The 23,941-nt window shown below is 37.9% G+C and overlaps 1 protein-coding gene across 1 annotated transcript; it reads right to left on the minus strand.

Annotated features, from left to right (window-relative positions):
- Positions 1–6,340: 6,340 nt before the first annotated feature.
- On the minus strand, positions 6,341–23,890 carry LOC124232953 (lipoyl synthase, mitochondrial). The gene is made up of 11 exons (XM_046649913.1): positions 23,742–23,890; positions 22,412–22,584; positions 21,347–21,440; positions 20,215–20,295; positions 18,065–18,221; positions 17,921–17,978; positions 13,694–13,822; positions 11,871–12,016; positions 10,730–10,800; positions 9,818–9,929; positions 6,341–7,604 (listed from the first exon to the last, which is right to left on the minus strand). The coding sequence occupies exons 1-11, from the start codon at positions 23,784–23,786 to the stop codon at positions 7,552–7,554; spliced, it is 1,119 nt and encodes a 372-aa protein (XP_046505869.1). The 5' UTR covers positions 23,787–23,890; the 3' UTR covers positions 6,341–7,551.
- Between the last annotated feature and the right edge of the window lie 51 nt (positions 23,891–23,941).

Below are 23,941 nucleotides of genomic sequence, written 5' to 3' on the forward strand. Positions count from 1 at the left end.
TGTGAGCTAAGAATGGTTTTTGTATTTTTACGTGATTACATTTTAAATGATTATATAAATCCCCAATTTGCCTGTTGGCCTGAAAAGGTAAAATATTTGCTATTAAGAAAAAGTTTGCAGACCCCTGAGACAAACACCAGAGTGTTTGAACATAAGATGAGCCCTTACTCATAAGATTTTGAAGTGAGGATGAGCTTATTATTAAAATTTATTTTACATTTCTGCTTGAAAATATTCTTGTGTTCTGCTTCATAACTTTATATTCTAGTAAAGGGATTATAATCCAAAGATGTCTTGCTAAAGCAGATACTTTGGTTTTAAGTTGCAGTATGTTTTAATGCCTAAAAGTGATAAGTAATTACATGTAAAATATAGTTACTGATTAAAAGGTAAGAGAATTAGTAAGTGGAGGAAAATGGGCAAAAGACAGCTCATAGAGCCATATAAATGATGTTTGTGATGGTGAGAAAGAAACCCCAGTAACTGAGCAGGTAACTTAAGACAGCAATTTGAGACCTTTGTGTGAAAAGTTGCAAGAGGTGGTTAGCCTTTTTTCCCCTATTAAGAAAATTAAAGACCATGTGGGGTTTTTTTTAATTGATACAAAATTTTCTTTTTTTTAAATCGGGGTCACAGTGGTTTATAACATTATACAAATTTCAGGTGTACATCCTTTATTTTGACTTGTGTATAGACTGCATTGTGTTCACCGCCAGAAGTCAAGTTACCATGTGTCACCATACACATAGGCCCCTTCGCCCCTTGTGCCCCTCCCGCCCCCCTGGTACAAGTTTTCTATTTTTATTAGCTAGTATTTTTTTGGTGGGGGCAATGAATATTGGTGAGATTATTAACTAATAAAACTGAAAATAGTACAGAGACATGGTAAAAAAACATTCAAATAGATACAAAAGGGTACATAAAAAAGTAAAATCTCTCTCCCATAAAGCGCTCTCCACTTAAGACTTGCAGCTTTAAATCCTGACTGCATTGCTTTCTCTAGCACGTGATATCTTGGCTAAGTTACCTGAAAACCTCATTTTCCTCACCTGTAAAATAGAATCTATCTCTAACTCAAAGAATTGTTATAAGGATTACATGAGATCAATGTTTACACAAAGACCTTATTGGCACAGTGGCTGGCGGGTGATGGGCACTCCTGTTAGACACCATAACAAGCTGGTCCCACTGAACCAAAGCCACGTTTAGATTCTAGAATCACTAAGAATACAGTAATTAACACTCAGCATTACAGGGCAGGCACTACACTAAGCCCTGTAGGTGCATTTTCTCATCTATTCCTCCCATAATTCCTTTGAGATAAGTTCTATCCCCATTTTCAGGTGAAGGGCAGAAGGATAAAAAGATCAAGTGACTTGCTTAAGGTCACAACAGTTTGAATTGAAGCTGGAAGCATCCTAATTTTAGAGGTATGATTGTTAAAGGGAGTACCTGTGGCCTTAGGCGAATAATGGAATAGCATCCCAAGGGAAAAATCAGAAGGTGGCTAGGGCAAAAGACCATGAACAGCAGCTGAGAAGGATGTGAGTACATGCCCTTCAGTCTCCCGGGGACTCCCAACTACTTACTAGAAAGGGGTCTGAGGTTCTCTAGGAGGATGCGGAAGGGGTGTTAGGGTTTGGCAAGACAAGCTAGTGAAATTAAGGTCTAGCTGTCCATGTAAGTTTGGGCTTCATTTAATTGTCAAAATGGAGACACTGATAGTTACACAACATTGTGAATGTACTTAATGCCACGGAATTGTATACTTTAGAATGGTTAAAATGGTAAATGGAAACACTGAAGATTTTCTTTTTTAAATCTAGTCATTTTCTTAAAAAAAAGAAGACATTAACTTTGTTAGTCACACTAAAGAGACTCATCCTACAGCTTTCCAGAGCTTGTGGGCCCAAACTAGATGTTACCATGTAGTTTATTTATATATTGACACTGTATTCAAGTTTTAGGCCAAAATTCAAGAAGAAATATATCCTAGTGCCAGCCTTGCAAAATAATACTTATAAAGGACCTTTAAATTTCAGGGCATAAGTTGGATTCAGTGACCTCTTGCTCCTTTCTTCCCTTCCTGTTTCCTGAATAGAGACAGAGAAAAGAGACTACTCATTGTAGATTCGTAATTTACAATAGACCACTACTAACATGGGATTGATTATTTTAGGTGAATACACATTTGCCTTAATTTTAAATTAGGCATTTATTTTAAAGGCATTAGAATAAACATCACTTACAAGTGATATAGTATAAAAACTTGGCTGCTCTAACACAGACCAAAAATTATAGCATCAAATAGAACAGAAATGTATCTGTCTCTCACACAACAGTCCGGGTAGGTGGTCCATGGCTGGTCGAGCACTTCTACAGTCATCAGTGGCCCAGGCTTCTTTACCTGGTTGCTCTGCCATCCTTGACACAAGTCTATCGCATGGTCCAAGATGGCTGCTTCAGCTCCAAAGTCATGTTCTCACTCTAGCCATGAGGGAAGGGGAAAAGAAGGGGAAGGTACCACCACCCCTTAAAAGCACATTCTGAAGTAGCACAAATCATTTCTGCTCACACACTTGGTCCCAACTTAGTCACACATCCCCAACGAGCCGCAAAGGAGTCTGGGAAATATGAATTTTTAGCAGGATGACCAACCATGTGCCGGCTAAAAATTCTATTATTGTGGAAGGAGGATTATGGAAATTGGCGACAATTAGCAGATTCTGCCACACACATAAAATCCATATTTTCATTGCCATTATTACTGATTTCCACTATGGTAAGGATATAAAGTTTCATTTTAAAGGGATTTAAGTTTAGAAATTCAGACAATTGTAGAAAAAAAAATTAATATATAATACTGTAGTTCCCATCCAGGTAGGGCAAAAATTGTGAAGGTTGTATGTAAATGACCGCAGTTTAGGAAATGCAGTAGTAGGTGATAGATTTTAATTGGTAACACTACACTTAGGAAACTACCAGGGATGTTAGTTTTTCTAACACTAAAGACCAAGCCTACATGATGGCAAACAGAGACATATAAAGTGAAAATTAAGTATTATTTGTTTTCTACCAATGATTTTCAAACTGCGCCCAAGCATCTCCACAGAGGTGCTTCAGGGATCCTGCAGATAACTCATTTAAATATAAATACATACATACACACATGGATGATTGTAATATATATGTAAAACTGTCTACAAAGCTATTATTAAGAAGACAGTGGTCAACGTGGCATGCTGAGCACACGTTTATATTCTCTCCATTCCAATGACCCCTTTAAAATTACAGCAAGGCGGGGAAAAGGCAGAATCCAATAAAACAAAGAGAATAGGAGGGGATCATCAGTGGTCAAGAAATTTAAAGAAATTTCTGGGAAGCACTGGATGGATGTGTACTGACTGAAGAGAAGAGCTGCTCCGGGGAATACTGGTGTGAGGGCCAGAGCAGGAAGCCCCGCCCAGCAGAGCAGCAGAGGCTCTACCCAAAAGGAGCTGGGACGGAGAGGGGCATACACCAGGCTTAACCGTAGGCCTCTAACTTGAACAGTCCACCTCATCTCATCCACCTCCAGAGGCAGAATGACAGGCAGCCTGACATTTATATCCATGCGACTACATCTCCCAGCCATAGGGTCAAAAAAAGCAGGTGGGGATAGGGGAGGGGTCTTCTCTAAAGAAACTAACTAAACCTCTTGGGGAGAACTAGAGCAATGAGTATTGTTCTGCGCCAGAACAAAGCCCTCCACATTCTACATCCAACACCAGCTGTCTGTCCATTTGCCCTAAAGCAAAGCTAGCAAGTCAGAGGATTGTCTGGACTTTTGGTTACCTGTGCTGAATTAAACACATGCAGTATTTTCATTCTCTGAAACCTTACTAAAACGGCAGTAGAGGAATAAGAAAGACAAGGACAAAGAGAATAAGAAAGGATGCACCAGTGGATGAGGGATGTCAACCAATTTGCAGAAGGTGGAAAGCAAGGGAAGGCTAAGCAACTTACAAAGAGCAAGCAGAAATTTCAGGGCCACCAAAGAGATGGCTTTCTAGATGTAGGTAATTGGCCCCTTAGAAGATCTCAAGATTGGAGGCACCAGATACCACAAAAGGTGGAGTTGAGATGTGAGGCTGCAACCGGGGCCTTAGATAAAAGACTGTAAGGAATGGTTAGATGCACCCAAACCTCTACTACCCCACACCAAGAAATAACCTTTCCCTACCCCTGCTCTCAAAGGATAGGAGAGGTTTATCTCCAGGAGGAAAGAATCAGGTTTCAGACTTGGGGACAGTGTTAGTGGGATGCCAGACTGGAAACAAGGGAACTAAATAAAAGCCTGCACACTGAACAGAGACCCACGCTCCCCTATCCTACTTGTTTTTACCCATCCAGCTCTCAGAAAGCCAGCAGCCAAGTTTAGAATCCTCAAGGCAGGAGACTTGAGAATTATTATTATTATTTTTTAAACTTGAATGGCTTTAGAGAAATAATCCTGACATTTGGGAGTTCCTCACTGAAAACTCCAGCTCACCCCGTAAGCACTCTACAGTGGAGCTCTTTCATTTAAACAGCTCTCCAGCCCACCCCACCCCCCTCAGCTCCCAGTCAGTTTTAGAGTGGCCCCCACTTAGTATGCATGGACAGCCCAGGACCGCCAGGCATCTGAGGATAGCCTTCAACACAAAAGGCAGAGACCAAAACAAACGAGGGAAACAGAGACAACGCTCAATGCAGAGAATCACAATTTCAAAAAACTAATTATCCTCAGAGAGAAAAATGGAATAAATTGCAGCTAGGAAACAAGAACAAGATGCTATTAGAAAAGAAAAGAATAATCAGAGAACAGCTCTTGAAAATTAAAATGTGGTGGCCAAAGTTTTAGCAAGAGAATCACTGTCAAATGAAAATTTCCATGGAAGCCCAGTGGAAAATAGATTAAAATGGTACTTTATTAGCACAAAAGTAAAGTGTGTGTGTGTGTGTCCCCAGCGGAGGTGAAGGGCATGTGCTCACCCCCTCCCAGCTGCTGCTCCTGCTGGTTTGCTCTACTCACACTCTGAACCTTTCTTTGGAGTATTATTCCCATTTTCTGCCTAAGGCCACTGGTGCGCACATGCTTAATGAGGTAATAACAACAATGCCTCCAAGTTAAGATGCTTTCAGCTTCAAGAGAAATTCCTATTTAAACTGGTTTCGTTAATAAAGACGTTTATAAAATGTCTCACCACACAGGAAGGGAGTTTGAGGGTTGGCTGGTTCGGTGGTTGGAAAAGGGGCAGGGACTCCTGTACTAGTTGTTTTCTTAAAAACCAGGTATGTTTATCACTCTCATTTTCTTAAAGATGCCACTTGTGCTACAGAAACAAAAAGATTAGACATAATAAAATGGGCAAACACCAAACTGTAACGCGTTGGGGACCACCGATACATTACCTTGTCCTGCCCCGTCCAGGATGTTTTCTAGACCTCCTGCCTGCCATGCCTGTGCATCTGAATGTGCTTCTTCTTAGCGCATTGCTGTTGAGGCAGGTCAGCTCTGCCCTGGGCTTCTCAGATTCAAGCCTGTCCATTCTCGTACAGCTGTGCACGGCAGGACACCTCTACGGCACGTGCTCACCACACTCGAGCGCCCAGCAAGACCAGCCACGCGTTCCAGTCACGGTCTGATGGTCAGTTACACAACGACGAGTGAACGAATAACGAACCCAGAAGATACTATTTATTTGTGATTCCACTTTGAAACACACATTTCCTGCTACTCATCTTTCATGCTTTTTGATTAAGTTTAACTGGAGAGTATCTTGAGATTGCAAGATGAGGTGTTCGAAAATTTTTTATAGTTTATTATTAGTTAGCTTTACCAGTCAGGATTTTTCTCAATACTGTGTAACCAAAATCACACAAAGAAATAAGACTGCTGAGGCTGATAAAAGACAGCAAATGTCACCATGACTCCCAATTTCACGTTTGCATCAAACAGCTCCATTTTATCATTCACTATTTTTATACATAGCTGTTATAAATCTGAAACTTTAGGGGCCAGCCCGGTGGCATAGTGGTTAAGTTTGGGGCTCTCTGCTTTGGCAGCCCAGGTTCACGGGTTCAGATCCCAGGCACAGACCTACACCACTCGTCAAGCCATGCTGTGTCGGCAACCCACATACAAAGTAGAAGACTGGCATAGATGTTAGCTCAGGGCCAATCTTCCTCAAGCAAAAAGAAGAAGATTGGCAACAGATATCAGCTCAGGGCCAATCCTCCTCATCAAAAAACAAAACAAAACAAAACAAAACAAAAAACTAAAAAAACTCAAAAAACAAATCTGAAACTTCAACATAAATTTGTGCTAATAAAACACCATTTTAATTATTTTACATTGGGATTCCAGGAAAATTTCATCTCACAAAATGATTCCTCTGCTAAAATGTTTCATTACCATTTGTCTAGACTGTGCAAAATTAGGAAACACCCAGATTACATCACAAAATCAGTGCCTGGAAAGTAATCATTTTTTCCTGTGAAATAATAGATTTTAAGGAGGGTGACTGCCAGAGATGTTTAAATTTAAAGTTGATGAGGTCAATTTTACACAGCAAAATTTATTAGGATCTACAAAGAAAGTCAAAGTACACATGACTTCCCTGAGATAAATTAAAACGTAACCAATTTTCAAAGTTATGCATTACTTTTATAAAAAATACTAGTTCACATATTTAAAAATTCAAAACAAAATTGGCTATCCACCTTACATATTTTAGAATGTAACTGTCTAAAGACTTCCTTTGTGAGATGCAGTAGAAAGAGAGGATTTGGAGTCAAAAGACGAATTTGAGTTCTAGTACTCAGGAAAGAAACTCCTTCTTCAGGTCATTACTATCATATAATACAACCATCATCTCATCAGAGCGGTGTGAGGAATCAAAGGAATAAATGGTATAGTGCAGTCTATCATAAAACGAGGGTTAATACTGTTCTTAGGTTATATTGCCCTATCTTAGAACATCGTGGTCTTGGTTTCATAGAGGTCCTAAATCAACGCAAAACTATTTTACAGGTCTAAAACAGTCACACCAATGTAAAGAATCAACACTCAAACCCTTAAGCCTTTTAAAATTATTCCAATGATGTTATAGTACCATGTGAAGGTCTCATGCTAAGTATACGTGAACTGATCAGAGTCTCAATCTACACTGACTGTTTCATCACAGTATGACATTTTTCAGAAATGAAATTTGACAGTGATGTACAGGTAACAGGCTTAAAGGATTCTCTAGAAGTTTCAATGTATTTTTTAATTATATTGTTAACAGTAAACTCTTACAAAGGTATTTTGTGATTACACCATAGCAAGCAATTGTTTACTGGAACAAAGAAGATATGCTAAAAGACAAATCAATTACTATAATTAAACATGCACTGTTTATTGACATTTTTCCTAAAACTAAAAGTCTGAGGTATGTCCACTGAAGTCTAGGCATTCTGCCACCACCTCTCTTACCAACTAGAATCAAATTTTAAAAATTCCTCTGATCTTGAATGTCTTATTAAGCATTAGAGGGCTTCTGTTTTTCTTTTAGCCACTAGATTTTTCAGAAAAAATTCACCTATTTAGGAAAAATGAAAACACATTAATATCAATTTAAAGTAAATTCAGAATAATTATGCAAACCTCAGTGTTTCCCATTAAAGACTTTTATATTCATTGGTGTTTCACTCTTCTCAAATCTCAATGGCAATAATTTTCTAACCTCACATATCCCCTATATCTTTTGCCCTTTCACAACAATAATGATTAGTCATTATTCTTTAAAATTTTTTTTATCACTACAGTCTCTACTATTATTCCTTCTAGTAACTCAATATTACAAACGGTGACCCTACTGTATCGATGGGGCCGCTTCTGTGCATTTACTCCCCTTTATGTGCACTATCCATTCCTCATCACTGACAAAGTATTGCTGTTGGCACAGTTCATTTCAGAGAGCAATTCTGCTACATTATTAGCCTGGATCTGATGTTTATAAAAACAGACCTCGTTGCAGTTGAGCAGACACATCCGATGGAATCTCTTTAGTTTATTCCCCTCTAGGGAAGCAAGAGCTCTTCATTTATAACAGGCTTTCTCTCACCCCCCAAGTTGTGCCTGTGCAATAAGTTAGCTGCTTAGAGGGGGCACATTCACCTTTCAGGTCATCAGGGTTCCATTTAGTCTATCACTATTACAGCACAGCTCAATGCGTACTGGCACAGCTCAGCACTGCAGGCCTGATTTTACGAGGAGTCTGATTAACTTCTCTTTGTCATCCTAATATACAAGTAGAACAGCAACGATCATATCTGTACACAATCACCGAGGATCCCCAGACTCATAACCTAGCCAAGTCAGAGAGAGAATAACTCGCACTGCTCCACAGCTCATCTAAATATGATAGGACGAGAACCAACATTATCAGATCCTAATCCACCATCTGAGCCCAAGGCTCTACACCCCAGAACTCGATCTTTTACTGGTAATTTTAAAAGCATTAAAAAGTTCATAATTTACTTCCTTATAAATGCTAGAAATTTTCCTTAAAAAAACCCCAACAAAATAAAAACTCCTTTCAAACAATATTATTCTACTTTAACCACTCTGGAAGCTGATGCTGGTCCTATCCTTTATATATATATTTTAGCTTGCCACTAGCACTGCTTGAAGAAGAACAAATCACTTGTAATTATTGGATTCCTAAGTCCCCACATCCTGTCAGTCAGTGTTGAATCAAATTCTTGGGTTTTATAACCAGGATAAGTTGTTTTTAGTTCACTACAGTGTCTTCAATTTCTTTAAAAGAATACAATGAATATTACTAAAACTTGAACATTAATTTTTACAAGTAGAATTACACCTAATTTAAACATATGTATGATTTGGACCCCAATATATAACACAGTCATTTAAAAGATCATTAATAGTAATAACATGGTTTAGACAAACAAAAAATAAATAGCTGTTTGACCCACAACTAAAAATACACAACTACGTACTGGGGGCTTTGGGAGAAAAAGGACAAAAAAAAAAGTTAATAAATAAATAAACAGCTATTTATTCTTCAAAAAATTATAATTGTGAAGTCCAACAGGGAAAACACCATAAACATTTTTTGAACTAAATTCAATCTTCAGATATGTTCTCATAGACCCCCTGATGGTCACTACCACATGACTTTTTATCTCTTGGAAAAGCCTTTTATTTTCATAAGTCAGCTCAAGCTACTGATCAAAGTAAGAGCTGAGAAGGTGAAAAACTGCATTGCAGCTAGTAAAAACACTAAAAATTTCTATAGGGAAAATAATCTTATGGATTTTTTTTCTGTTGCCTCTGGGAGGGAAAACACAAAGATCTTAATGGTATAAACAGCAATGCTGTCAAACAGATACTTTTCAAGGTTCAAACTGATCTCAAATTGGGAGTTTGGAGAGGTAGCTGGCATCACTGTCAAATGAATATACATTTTCCAGAAAACTATGTTACATGCTTGACTGATATTTGTCTTTTGTGAATAACCTACTATTGAAATCCACACACAGAATAAACTGATTACTTCTGCTTTCATCATAGCAGCTAAGCTATAGGGGAGGTGGGAAGGATTCTTTATTTAAGGAATAAAATAGGTTTAAGAGAAATTTTTCCTTAATATGACCCCTATGGAGCAAAGCTCCCAATGATGTTCCAGAAAAAAACATTTTTTCTTTCACAAAAGACAAGCACGGCAATTATAATTTTAATGCGGAAAATTATGGTCTATATAAAACCATCCCCTGCAGTCTAACTTACCTGCTTTATATGAAGAACGCACCAGAGGGCCACTTGCAGTATAATGAAATCCAAGTTCGTTTCCTACTTTTTCCCAGTATTTGAACTTTTCAGGAGTAATGTATTCTTCAACCTAGATTTAAAGAATTCATTCTGATAGATTCTAGAATTTCTCTAAATCATTTTGATTCTATGGAAAATCTATGTCCATGCATTCAGGGTGATTTTCGCTTCATAATTTATTCTGGCACTCCCAGGCTTTCCTTCTCTCCCTTCTCTCTGACTACCTGTCTCCTGGTCACTTATGTGTTGGTCACTCCATCAGAACATAATTACATAGAATTGGAGAGGAGGGGAACCATATCAATTTTGTATTATATTAGCTACTGCAAAGGACAGAGAAAGAAAAGGAGACTACTATAGAGATTACATATCTGTATCATTCCTTTACTGACTGGTAGATACAATCAAGAATTAGTCATGCCTGTAAGATTCTTGAGGATAAAACTGTGTCTTATTCATCTTGTATCTTCTGCTTAGCATTGTGTCTGGCACATGGTCACTACTCAAGAAAAGTTTCTTGAATGAAAGAATATATTCCAATATAGAAATAGGAAGACTGATTTTTCCTTCTTACTTCATCTCTGGTTTTCATGTAACTCCAACAAATCACAAGATCACCCAGTGGGAATGAATGTAATTACCCAACTTTAAAATTTTTTTTCTGTGGGTTCACTTAAGTCATACAATTTTGGGGGCAGCAAATAAGTGCCAGTGTAGCTGCTTTATGCGGATAATAAAACGGAAACTGGAACTGGGACATATACATGGCACATTACACCAAAAAGCCAGCAGCTTCTTAATTTTACCTATAGATAATAAAGATTTAATTTAAATTACCAATAAACATTTGGCAATTCATGGTAGCTGTACCTTAAGATGGCGCCTTGTTGGCTGCATATATTGTCCTAAGGTCAAACAGTCCACATCCGCCTCACGGAGTGCTATAGAAAAAAAGCACACATTGCATTACCAGATGTTTTTACAATGCTAAATTTGTGGATTTAAGCACAATTTTCTGAGCATAATTTTACTTCAGACCAGTGTGAACTTTACGCGGCCTATTATCCCGATGTTGGGGAATGACTATACCTATCCATTCAAAAGTATTTATGTGCCAGGAAATACACTGTGGTTTGGAAACACACAATTAAGGCAGTCATGTGGGGAAAAATATAAGGACAAATAACTCTAATACAGTGGAATAAATGCTAAAATAGGAGTGGAAAGGTATTTAGAGCCAGAGTCTGTTAGGCAGAAAAGATGAAGGGAACAGTATATGACAGGCCTGCGAACATTCATATTACAGTCCAGATATGCCGTCTTCGGCTTTTGCTACATGTACAAGATACGCTCTGCAGGATGTGATTTGATCTCTGCCGTTTCAGAATCTGTCTAGTAAAATGGTATACACTGTGGTAAGGAGCAGCTTTTAATCACTATTTGAACTTATTACTCTTTAAACCAATAAATGACTGCACATAGGCCAAGAATCCTCAGGGAAAATAAAGGCTTTTATATTTTAAGATTTAAAAAGCCCAAGAATCACAAAGCGAATGGGCTTATGGGACTGAGGTTCAGCAAGGTCCAAAGCACATGATGTTATGTGACACTACAAGTAAGCTCTTCCTCAAAGGCCTGGATTCATCTTATTCATCTTCGAATTCTCAGTGCCTGCCAGAGCTCCCAGTACTTGGCTAGCTCTCAAAAACTGTCCAACGACTGACTAAGAAAAGTGGACAAAAATCACGTTTTTACTTGATGAAAGGGTAGGGAATAAAACGGGATAGCAATTTCATATCCTGAGCTTCCTGCACATCATTCCATAAAGTTCTAAGAAAACATACTTCCTTTGCTTTCCATGCTGCTGTTTATAACCACAATACTGTACTTTGTTCTGACTGGCACTTTCACTGAGACCGTGGAGGAATCATACATAACACGGCCTTCAAAGTGGGGTTCCTGCTATTACTCAAATTAAATGGGAAAGAGTTTCATTTTTCAGTTTCTTTACCTTTCATTGTTGCATATACTTGCTCATCACTCTCGCCTAAACCCAACATTATAGACGTTTTAGAAATAACATCAGGCCGAACCTCCTTGGCATGTTTCAGTACACGCAGAGACTGGTCGAAATTGGCCCGGGGATCACGAACTTTCCTTGAAAACAGCAGGGCTGTTGTCAGCAAGAATAACCACAGCTCAACTAAGTACACAGTTATGCAAGCAACTTGAAAGACCAGAAAAGTACATTCTAGACATTATATTACATCATACGGTTCGATGGCAGCATTCGTGCACAAATGTCTGACTGTTACTTTAGGAAAGAAAATAAGGCTTCACTGGGCCGCCTAGCTCTGCTGAGTTTTAAGTCCTTTCATGCCTGGGGCAGTGAAAACTAGAATGGAAGTAATTTAGTTTATGAATTACTCATTAAGAAACTAGAATTCTGAAGCTGAGAATGAGTGATTGTAGGGGTAGTCAAGAGAGAAAGGAAAAAGAGCACAAGTAAGAAAATCTTGATAGCGAACAAAGAAGAAACTGTTTAACCTGAACCCACATTTCAGGTCTGAAACTTTTATGTTCAGTTCTTTTCTAAAGACTAAGCTGCCCTCTGCTGGTGAGTATACAACACTGACATCTCTTAGGTAAAAAAATGCACAATTCTGGAATTTTCACTGGAAAGGATAATGTTTCTTAAGTGAAACCAGGGAAGTTGGCACCCACTGGCGGTGGTATCATGAGATAGGACAGGGTTGGAACAGGCCATGTGCTAGACTTCAACAGGGGCCAAAGCACCGAGGTCATATGGCAACAAGGCCCAAAGGACAGAAAATCACTATGTTAAACCATATGCTAGCATTCATTTGAATTCTAATGCACCTTTATTTTGTATATTGGTTTGCTGCTGTGGTTGTTATTTTTAAATAGGGACCAGCTCACAGGGAAGAGAGAAAACAAATTAATGAATTTAAAAATAACCACAAAATTGATAATACAGGAAAATTACTTTTTGAAAGTATTTCTCCACTGAATTTAAGTTATGCTCCCTGATGTTTAAGTATGATTTAATGGGAATGCTGGTTATTGTTTATCATACTTCTTTCAAGTTCTATGACACAGAATAATGTGTAGAAGCCAATGAAATCACTGCCAAGTACTTTACTAAAATTTATGAAAATGAATTTATTAACCTCACTTGAATCAGGCTAAAACAATTTTCATTTTTCTGAAATATAAATATAGTCACTGATATGGAATAACAATCTTTAATTATTCCTAACTACTAAAATTATTAGGAAGAGTAAAGAAGCATAGTATCTACTTTTTAAAAGAGATTTAAAATACATCTGAATGATACCAGTTTTTCTTTGGCATTACTTATTGCATATATTAGTGCCAAATGCATTTTTAAAAGTCCTGTTTTTAGAATTACAATCAAAGCAACTGCTCTTGTGTAACTTTTTCTTTTTGAAAAATGTTCTTTGAAAAAAAAAAAACTCACCAATACTTGCAATATACTATTAAAAAAAGAAAGAAAAAAATATTATTGTGTGTGTACCAACACATACACACATATAAATATATAAGTATATACACACTTAGATGTCAGTAATCAATGTTACTGGACGGAAATATTATGGGTGATGTTTACACTCTTTTTGTTGGCTATATTTTCTGATTTTTCTGTAATAGACATACGTTGTTTTTGTTTAAAACAGAGAATTCACTTTATAAAAGTCAATTACAAAGTTTTCCCCTGAAAAACCGTGAGAAAACAGTACAGCAGATTCTGACCCTCCAAACTTCCCCACAGTACTCTGTGCATGTAATCACCTCTGTAATTCCGGAACTGTTTCTACGTTATGTGCGTACACATCTAATCCTGACAGAGCAACTTTTTCTATTGCTTTAAGATCTCCTCGGAAATCAGGGGTAAGACATTCCACAAGAATTTCTGGATTCCTAGGGGAAAAAAGATAAGCATCAAACCGAGGAAAATAATCGACATAACTGCTGCTCAAAACAGAAATCGCCAGTACTCATTCAATCTCAGTCTCAACACAGTAATCTTTAGAACCGTGCCAAGAAAAGCACGAACATACAAATGTTTATATGTGAGCTGTTAAACGAAAAACACCCCCAAAAAACGCAGAACATCAAATAAGATGTACATGGTGGTTAAAACACACCTGCATGCAAATAATGATCAGAATAAATTTTGAGATTATATAGACTTTTAAATTTCATTGAATAGGTATTACAAAAATAAAATTGTTTTTATAGGAACTAAAATATAAATATTAAAACATTAAATACAAAATAATTTCTTTTTTCTTTAGAAAGTAAATTAGGACATTTCTTATGTGAATACAAATATTATTTGATTGCTTTTAAAATTCAGAGTGCCCTCTTCACTTCCTCCAGGCAAATATTTCACTATTTTCTGAGTTGCTGAGTCATGAGCATTGCTTAAATGAAATACACATTAAACATTAATCTTGTTATTTATATTCTGGGTATATCTATACGTTCAGGCATTAAAAAGTGAACTAGGTCATAGAGCTGTTCCCTTTAACACCACTTTACAAGACTGGGACAGCTGATAAATTGTTTCACAAACCCAATTGCAAAGTTCCTGGAGCTGTTTCCTGACAGAACAGATGTAGAAAAGACCAAGATACACCCTCTCATGGATATAAGAGATGTTGAAAGAACACATCCTGTAACTCACCGTTTTTTAACTGCGAGTTGAGACTCACCAGTAGCTGTGAAATCAAGTTAGTGGGTTGCAAATAGAATCTCTTTTTAATGAACTATAAAAAAAATAAAATAGAAAATATTGGGGGAATCACTGAAAAAAGATATACTAAGTGTGCCAGGTGCTAGACTAGCTGAGCTGTAGGAGATTAGCATAACTCCTTTTTTATGCTTTTTAAATAGATGGGATTAAAAATACTAATAAAAATGTGTATTATGGGTAAAATTCCCAAGGCATACGAATATGGATAAAATCTATTTCAAGACTTACATATTTTAACAATGTGGGAGCTTATCTCATCTTAACTACTTCTAGATGATGATTTATTCAAAATCAGTGCTAGGAAGACTGCAGTTTATACTTCTTTTAAAAATTACTCAAAGTTTAGAAATCAACTACAAGAAAAAAGCTGGGAAAGGGACAAAGATGTGGAGACTAAACAACATTCTACTGAACAACCAACGGATCACTGGAGAAATCAAAAAATATCTGGAGACAAATGAAAACGAAAACACACCATACCCGCTCATTTGGGATGCAGCAAAAGCAGTCCTAAGAGAGAAACTCATTGCAATACAGGTTCACCATAATAAGAAGAATCTCAAATAAGCAATCTCTACACCTTACACAATTAGAAAAAGAAGAACAAACAAAGCCCAAACTCAGTAGAAGGAGGAAAATAATAAAAATAAGAGCAGAAATCAATGAAATAGAGACTAAAAAACAGTAGACAGGATTAATGAAACTAAGAGCTGGTTCTTTGAGAAGACAAACAAAATTGACAAACCCTTAGCTAGACTCACCAAGATAAAAAGAGAGAAGGCTCAAATAAATAAAATTAGAAATGAAAGAGGAGAAATTACAATTGGATATCACAGAAATACAAAAGACTATACGAGAATACTATGAAAAACTATATGCCAACAAATTGGACAATCTAGAAGAAACGGATAAATTCTTACACTCTTACAAACTCCCAAAACTGAATCAAGAAGAAATAGAGAATCTGAATAGACCCATCACAAGTAAAGAGACTGAAACAGTAATCAAAACCTCCCAAAAAATAAAAGTCCAGGACCAGACGGCCTCCCTTGAGAATTCTACCAAACTTTCAAAGAACGTTTGTTACCTATCCTTCTCAAACTATTCCAAAAAAATTGAGGAAGATGGAACACTTCCCAACACTTTCTACAAGGGCAACATCACCCTGATACCAAAGCTAGACAAGAACAACAGAAAGAAGGAAAATTACAGGCCAATATCACTGATGAACATAAACGCAAAAATCCTCAATAAAATATTAGTAAACTGAATACAACAGATTAAAAAGATCATACACCATGATCGAGTGGGATTTATACAAGGGGCACAGGGATGGCTCAACATCTGCAAATCAATCAATGTGAAACACCACATTAACAAAATGAGAAACAAAACCACATGATCATCTCAACAGATGCAGAGAAAGCATTTGACACGATCCAACAGCCATTTATGATAAAAAAAAAAACTCTCAATAAAACGGGTATAGAAGGAAAGTACCTCAACATAATAAGGGCCATATATGACAAACCCACAGCTACCATCACACTCATCGGGGAAAAACTGAGATCCTCTGATTCACAAAATAAACTCAAAATGGATCAAAGACTTGAAGATAAGACCTGAAACCATAAAACTTCTATAAGAAAATATAGGCAGTACACTCTTTGACATTGGTCTTAAAAAGATCTTTTCAACTATCATGTCTACTCAGACAAGGGAAACAAAAGAAAAAATAAACAAGTGGGACTTCATCAGACTAAAGAGCTTCTGCAAGGTAAGAGAAATCAGGATCAAAACAAACGGACAACCCAACAACTGCGAGAAAATATTTGCAAATCATATATCCACAAGCGGTTAATCTACATAATATATAAAGAACTCACACGAACTACAAAAAAACAAACAACTCAATCAAAAAGTAGGCAGAGGATATGAACAAACATTTCTCCAAAGAAGATATACAGATGGCCAAAACGCACATGAAAAGATGTTCAACATCCCTAATCATCAGGGAAATGCAAATCAAAACTACACTAAGATATCGCCTTACACCCATTAGACTGGCTATAATCGGGCTGGCCCGGTGGCATAGCAGTTAAGTTTGTGCACTCCTCTTTGGTGGCCTGGGGTTCACCGGTTTGATTCCTGGGCATGGACTTATGCACCGCTTATCAAGGCATACTGTGACAGGCATCCCACATATAAAATAGAGGACAGATGGGCACAGATGTTAGCTCAAGGCCAGTCTTCCTCAGCAAAAAGAGGATTAGTGGCAGATGTTAGCTCAGGGCTAATCTTCCTTGAAAAGAAAAAAAATCCAAATAAAGGGATTTTATTAAAAAAAAAAAAAGAATGGCTATAATCACCAAGACAAAAAATAACAAATGTCGGAGAGGGTGGGGAGAAAAGGAAACTCTCATATACTGCTGGTGGGAATACAAACTGGTGCAGCCACTATGGAACAGTATGGAGATTTCTAAAAAAATTTTTAAAAATAGAAATACCATTTGACCCAGCTATTCCACTACTGGGTATTTATCCAAAGAACTTGAAATCAACAATTCAAAGAGACTTGTGCACCCTATGTTCATTTCAGCATATTCACAATACCCAAGATGTGGAAGTGCCCATCAACTGATTGGATAAAGAAGATGTGGTATATTTATACAATGGAATACAACTAGGCCATTAAAAAGACAAAACAGTCCCATTTGTAACAACATCGACGGACCCTGAAGGTATTATGCTAAGCGGAGTAAGACAAAGACAAACACCATATGATTTCACTCATATGTGGAAGATAAACACAGACAAAGAGAACTGTTTAGTGGTTTCCAGGGGGAAGGGAATTGGGGTGTGGGCACAAAGGGTGAAGGGGAGCACTTGTATGGTGACTGGCAAATAATGATGTACAACTGAAATTTCACAATGTTGTGAACTATCATAACTTCAATTTAAAAAAAAATTACTCAACGTTTGGACTAACACTCAAATATGAAGAAGGGGTTCTATGGACTAAAGGTCCATGGATAAGTTTGTGCCTCTGAATGCCTGAAATTTCTGAAAATATGTATTTGTATGTTCAAGTATGGTTTTTCTGGAGAAAAGATCACATAACTCCCAGCAGATTATCAGAAGAGTTTATAACCCCCAAAAGGTTAATAACCACTGCTTTAAGGTAAAGATCCTAAATAAACTGAATTTATATGGGCCAAAAAAAGTCCTTAAATTACACAAGCAAACGGAAAAACAAGTACCTTTCCTTTAAGTATGATACAGTCTTTGCAAAGTGCTCAGCTCCTCCATCAGGCATATCTAGAAACAAAAGAGTCCACTAATCAAGATGATATCACAACTTAGTAAGAGCCAATTTCTGGAAGAGGCAATGATGACACACTAACCATCTCGATCCACAGACGTCAGGACAACATAATCCAGACCCCACTCTGCAATTGCCTTTGCAGTATTGTAGGGCTCATTGGCATCCACTGGAGGTGGATTCCTTGCAGTTTTAACAGAACAAAATCTGCAACCTCTCGTACATGTGTCACCCATCAACTAGAATAGAGACATTACAATTTAAATCAAATAGACAGATGACACTCAAAAATTTAATTTTGGGAGAATAAAGATGCAAAGAATGAATACAGTTTCATTCTATTTATAAGAAATTTGAAACATTCAAAGCCAAACAATTTATTTACGGAATTCAAATATGTGTGGTAAAACTAGAAAAAGAGGGAAACAAGCTCAGAATCAATAGTAGCGTTAAGGGAAAAAGAAAGGGGAGGGGATTAGGAAGGAATGCACGGGGGGTTCAAAGATAATGCTACTATTCTACTCTCAAGCTAGAGGTGAGGATCAGCGTGGTTGTTATATTGGTATTCTTTTAACTTACACATAAAGATTCTTTTTTATCTATTTAATATTAATAAAAATGATTTTAAAAGAAAATATTCAATTAACATATCAATATGCAGGTCTCTGTGGGAGTTAGAAAGCAGAGCTCCTTCTCGTTTAATAGATGAAACAGAAAACACATAAAAAGTCAATAATCTTGGGGGCCGGCTCTGCATTGGCGGCCCAGGGTTTTGCAGGTTCGGATCCCGGGCAGAGACATGGGACCACTCATCAAGCCATGCTGAGGCGGCATCCCATATGCCACAACTAGAAGGACTCACAACCAAAAATATACAACTCTATACTGGGGGGCTTTGGGGCGAAAAAGGAAAAATTAAATCTTAAAAAAAAAAAGTTAATAATCTGCTTCCTGTGGGTACTGCCATTTCCCCAGGACTCTGCTTCTGCTGCCACAGGTCACCACCATGTTCTGCCCCCTGCCAAGCACAGCCACTGCAGATGTTCTGGGGCCACTGGGAGTTTCAAAGCCCCACAGCAGGGTTTTGACTTGGGGGAGAAAGCTCCTCTTCCCCTTTATGTTTAACTCTCTCAGAGGAGACCCACAGCAATGGTGCTTAGGCCCAACATCTCATGAACTTTTACTGAAACAATGAACTCTCCCCAGGAACCAGTTAGGAGTCAATAGTGGGGAAAAGGTTTCAAGGGATGAAACCAGAGATTTCTATCATGGAGTATTCAGAATCACTCCTTCCTTTAAGAACTGAGGTTGCACAACTTGGATAAGCTCCCTGGCCAGCTCTGTATTATTCCAGAAGGAGCTCTATCTTACAAGAATCCTCAGTCCCTCCTATAAATACTGCAGTCTCCTCGTCCCACAACTCAAGTTCATCAGACATTCCCAGACAAGTACAAACTTTTAGTTGCACACAATTTAGGTTTAACCTCAATAACTCAACCTCAAACCCCTCTGGATAAACATGGTACACTGCGTTGTTAATCCCAATTCTTACTCCATCATATTAAGATTATACATCTCATCCTAGGCCAGGTAACTTGCAAGGTCCTCCCACTGAGGGAGGAGTCTATGTCTCTACTCCCATTGATGTTTCGCTTGGCCATGTGACTGACTTTGGCCAAAAGAATGACAGCAGGCTTGACCAAGGAGAAGCCTCAAACGTGCATGCATGGTTGGCTTGCCCTCTTGTGCCCCTATCCTCCTCTATCATAAGAACACACCTTGGAGAGCTGCTGGACCACGGAGAACAAAGCTCTGTAGAGCAGACCCGAGCCCAACCTACCTCCTGGAGTCCAGCTTAGCCCAGTTGAGATCAGCTGAACTCCAGTTAACTGAAAGACCCATGACAGAGAAGAATAAATGCTTGTTGTTTCAGGGTACAAAGAAGTTAAGCAATCATGAATAACATTTCCAAAAATTAACAGAAGAGATATCTCAAGGCAACACATGAATAGCTGTCAGATAAATGGAAGAATCAATAACAGATTTATTCAGAGAAGGGTGAGATTGTAACAGGCTGGATTATTCTGTCAGGCTTTTTCTCACATTTCTCATACACTCGTATGTACCAAAAATTCTGATCCAAGATTCATAGTGCACATTTTTAGGATAAAGATATAAAATATCTCCTTTCAGTTTCTAGACTAAAACTTCAGAGTTTGAGGCTGGCCTTACCATGATTGTGGCAGTGGCAGTGGCATATTCTCCACCTCCCCAACACTCTCCAATATTGGGACATCGAGCTTCTTCACACACCTGTGAGTAAAAGGTAAGTGAATACAATCAAATTGAAAATATGTACTAATTGAACAAATTAGCAATCAGGCATTTTACACTGTCCATTCTTTATAACATATTTATGAAAAAATTTACTATTCAAAAATGCTGTTAAACTGCCAAACTGTATATATATTAGGATCCCATTTTTATATTAAAAACTACATGAATGGGGCCAGCCCCAGTGGGCTAGTAGCTACATTCAGCACACTCCACTTCAGTGGCCCAGGTTCAGTTCCTGGGCACAGACCTACACCACTCTGTTAGCAGCCATGCTGTGCTGGTGGCCCACATACTAAAAAATAGAGAAAGATTGGTGCAGATGTTACTTCAGGGAGAATCTTCCTCAGCAAAAAAAAAAAGAAAGAAAGAAAGAAAGAAAAAAACTACATAAATGTATATATTTTATATGTGCAAAGAAAAAGGTCTGGAAGGATACATATTGAACTGTTAAAGTGGTGTAGTTAACATTTGGGATTGTGTGCATGTTTCACATTTAATACTATAGTCACATTGCATAATGACATGTCAGTCAATGACAGAGTGCATATACAACAGTGGTCCCATAAGATTAGTGCCATATAGCCTAAGTGTGTAGTAGGCTATACCGTCTAGGTTTGTGTAAGTGCACTCTATGATGTTTGCACAACAACGAAATCATCTAACGATGTATTTCTCAATACATATCCCCATTAGTAAGCAACACATGACTGTGTACTCTTTCCAACAAGCATGGACTTAATTTGTAATATAAAACAAACAAAAAAACCATCATTTCCTAAGTTGAAGAAAGAAAATCTTTGTTTTTTGCACTATTAAATGAGAGGTCAAGAAATACAATTACTTTCTGTTTCTTTTGCAGGGAAAATTATTTTTAAATATATTTCCATTATGGACAGTAATGCATCCTAAACATCTTTACTGACTTTCCTTGCTGTTATTGATATGCATTCTATTAATTTTTAAGTTGCAGATATGTAGGAATGTTATACCTTTTGGTCAAGAGGGACAGTTAACACTGACAACTTACTGTATGGAGATTTAAATTCCGCAATGTATTTTTCAGTCTATTGTAATTTTTCCCCATGGGAATCTCTGTCTTTAGCCATGGAGGTAGTCTTAACCTGAGGAAAGCCAAACACATCCATTAACAAATATGTTCCCATAGAATCACACAACTTCGAAGTTGCTTTGCTCTATTACAATTCCTAGTTTTTTCCCTACAATCCTGGATTAACTCTTATAGTTTCTGCCACAGGACTAAGAACAGAGAATCAAATTTAGGCTTGTTCAAACCACTTTATAAAACATCAATAATTGTGTCTAACAGGGCAACATCCTCATGTCTACCTTTTGCAAAGGCACTGAGTAAGAGTATCTTAATAAAAGAATGAGGAAGATTTTGAACATTTCATTCGTAACGAATAACACTGACGAAAAGTTCTACGTTTGTTCAGAGTAGGGAGAGATCCCACAAGTGTACTTTCTGCTCTACATTCTAGAGTTTATGATGGTTATTCAATGGAAAAAGTCTAAAATGTGGAGTGAAGACCATGTACCCTCAGGTTCCCCTTGACTTCCATCTACTGGTGATCAGAAGTCGTTGGGTAAAGTATCCGGCAAAGCAATCTGCCCTCTGCATGAAATGCCCTCACCATTCTTTTAAATGAAGGCAAAGGATCCAAAGGTCATATGTCTACTGACTAGGAGAAGCAACAAGTTTAGATCATCAACACGCAGTAACAATGAAAACTTTATCAAGGTCTAATAAACTAGTAGCAAGGTGATAACCTTCACTCTGAAGAAATTTGATGCTAGATAGAAAATAGGAGATGGTTAACAAACAAACAAACAAACAAAAAAGAGGAGATGGTTAAGTCCTAGGAAGGTTGAAGAAAAACTGTCAAAGGGCACAGACAAAACGATTCCAACAATTTCACCTACTTACCTGTTCTATGTCTGTTATTGCTTCTTTCTAATGATTTTAAGCTAAATTTAACAAGTCATTAAAAATATTCTCTAGGGCTTGCTTATATCTGCAAATAATGCATGATGAAGGAATGAGACGTTGAAATTATCTCAAAATTTCAATTACCTTTCTCCTTTCTGGCGTTTTAAGTTTCCTTTATATTCATCCCAGGTGTTCTTGTCTGCAAGATCACCAGATACAAAATCCTGAAGTTCTGGTCCATTCTGTAAAAATTTCTTTTTTTTATCTGGCAAGGAACTTATTGCTTGGACTGGACCGCATAAATATTTTCCAAATACCTAAAGAAAGATTCATTATGACATTTATCTAAGGAGGGTTGGAATAATTTAGTTTTAACCTATTTTGATACCTAACAGGAAGGGTAAAGACAGAGAACTGACTCAGAAATTATGTCAAACTATTTACAAAATGGGTCGGAGCTTAGAATCTAAGATTAAAGATGACTCAAGAACAAACCAAACCTAAAAGAGAATGGGGGTTAATCATTTACTACTAGATTTAGAATAGATTTAAAAACCTTTAGAACTGGCTAATATACGTCACACTGTCCCATAACCCACTTAACAAGTACTAAAAGCCTGTCTTTCATCAAGTTTAAACTGCAATAACTGGAGAAGATGCCACAGCTTTGAATTTTCTATCCCCGACCTGAGCCAAAGACGTTTAACAGGAAATTTGCAATAAACCTCTCTGTACTTTGGGCTTTGGATAAGCACAGGTGTTAAACCGTAGAGGTAATGGTTCAGTGGGTTTCGCAAAACTGGAAGGAGGGAAACCAAACCTAATGTTTTAATTTTCTAGGTTACATTCTGTGTTTGAACATAGCAGTCACTCAGCATACAGTTGTTGACCATAAGAAACCATTGGCCTCTAGATCTGTACACAAAAGATAGCTGAAACACTAAAATTCACTAGTCAGTACATGTAACGCAACAGAACCTTCAACAATTCAAAAACCGTGCCTTTGAGGGAGCTGCACGATAGCTACTGCATTTGTTCACGTCTCCCGCTTAAAGCCTAGAGCGCAGGGTTGTGTACTTAGCAGCCAGAGCGGTGTCTAGCACACAGTAAGAGCCCAACACAAAGCAGTAATTTGGGGTGCCCATCGCAATTCTCCAAAAAAAATACAGGACACAAATCACTCTGAACATCCGAAAAAAAAAACTAAAGAGAAAAATAAAAGAGAAAAAAAAAATCACTCTGAGCAGCAGGAAAAAAGCTCTCAGCGCCGGAGAGAAACCTACAAACAAACCAATACCAAAGACTCTACCTCATGAGGGTGTCGGGAGAATTAAATGAGATCCTACATGAAAAAAGATCAGAGCAGTGCCTGGCTAGAGGTATACGCTCAGCAAGTATGGGCCTTATTATTGGGCGCTCTGAGGAATGGGAGCCCGCCACCCCACACCCGCACCCTGCTCGCCCCGCCGCTCACCCAGGGCCCCAAGGTGCGGGCGGGTCCCCCGCAGCGTAGAGACATCCCCCTCTTTTTTTTTTCCTAGCAAGGTCGAGGCATCACTAACTCCCAGGAAAAGACACGTGAACAAACCGTCGCTCTGTTTATGACGGACCACGTGAGCCACCATTGACCCGGTGGAAGTTGAGCTGCTCCGCGATTGGCTGCTTTACCCTAGT

The sequence above is a fragment of the Equus quagga genome, unplaced genomic scaffold (genome assembly GCF_021613505.1).
Source record: "Equus quagga isolate Etosha38 unplaced genomic scaffold, UCLA_HA_Equagga_1.0 146_RagTag, whole genome shotgun sequence".
Taxonomy (NCBI): domain Eukaryota; kingdom Metazoa; phylum Chordata; class Mammalia; order Perissodactyla; family Equidae; genus Equus; species Equus quagga.

What these genes read in the sequence shown, in the direction of transcription:
- LOC124232953 (XM_046649913.1), bottom strand. Translation starts at nt 23,786, where the DNA reads ATGTCTCTACGCTGCGGGGGACCCGCCCGCACCTTGGGGCCCTGG. An exon ending in CTGCCACTGCCACAATCATG is followed by an intron (nt 18,222 to 20,214) that starts GTAAGGCCAGCC and finishes TCTCTATTCTAG; the next exon opens with TTGATGGGTGACACATGTAC. An exon ending in GCGTTCTTCATATAAAGCAG is followed by an intron (nt 7,605 to 9,817) that starts GTAAGTTAGACT and finishes TTTCCTAAATAG; the next exon opens with GTGAATTTTTTCTGAAAAAT.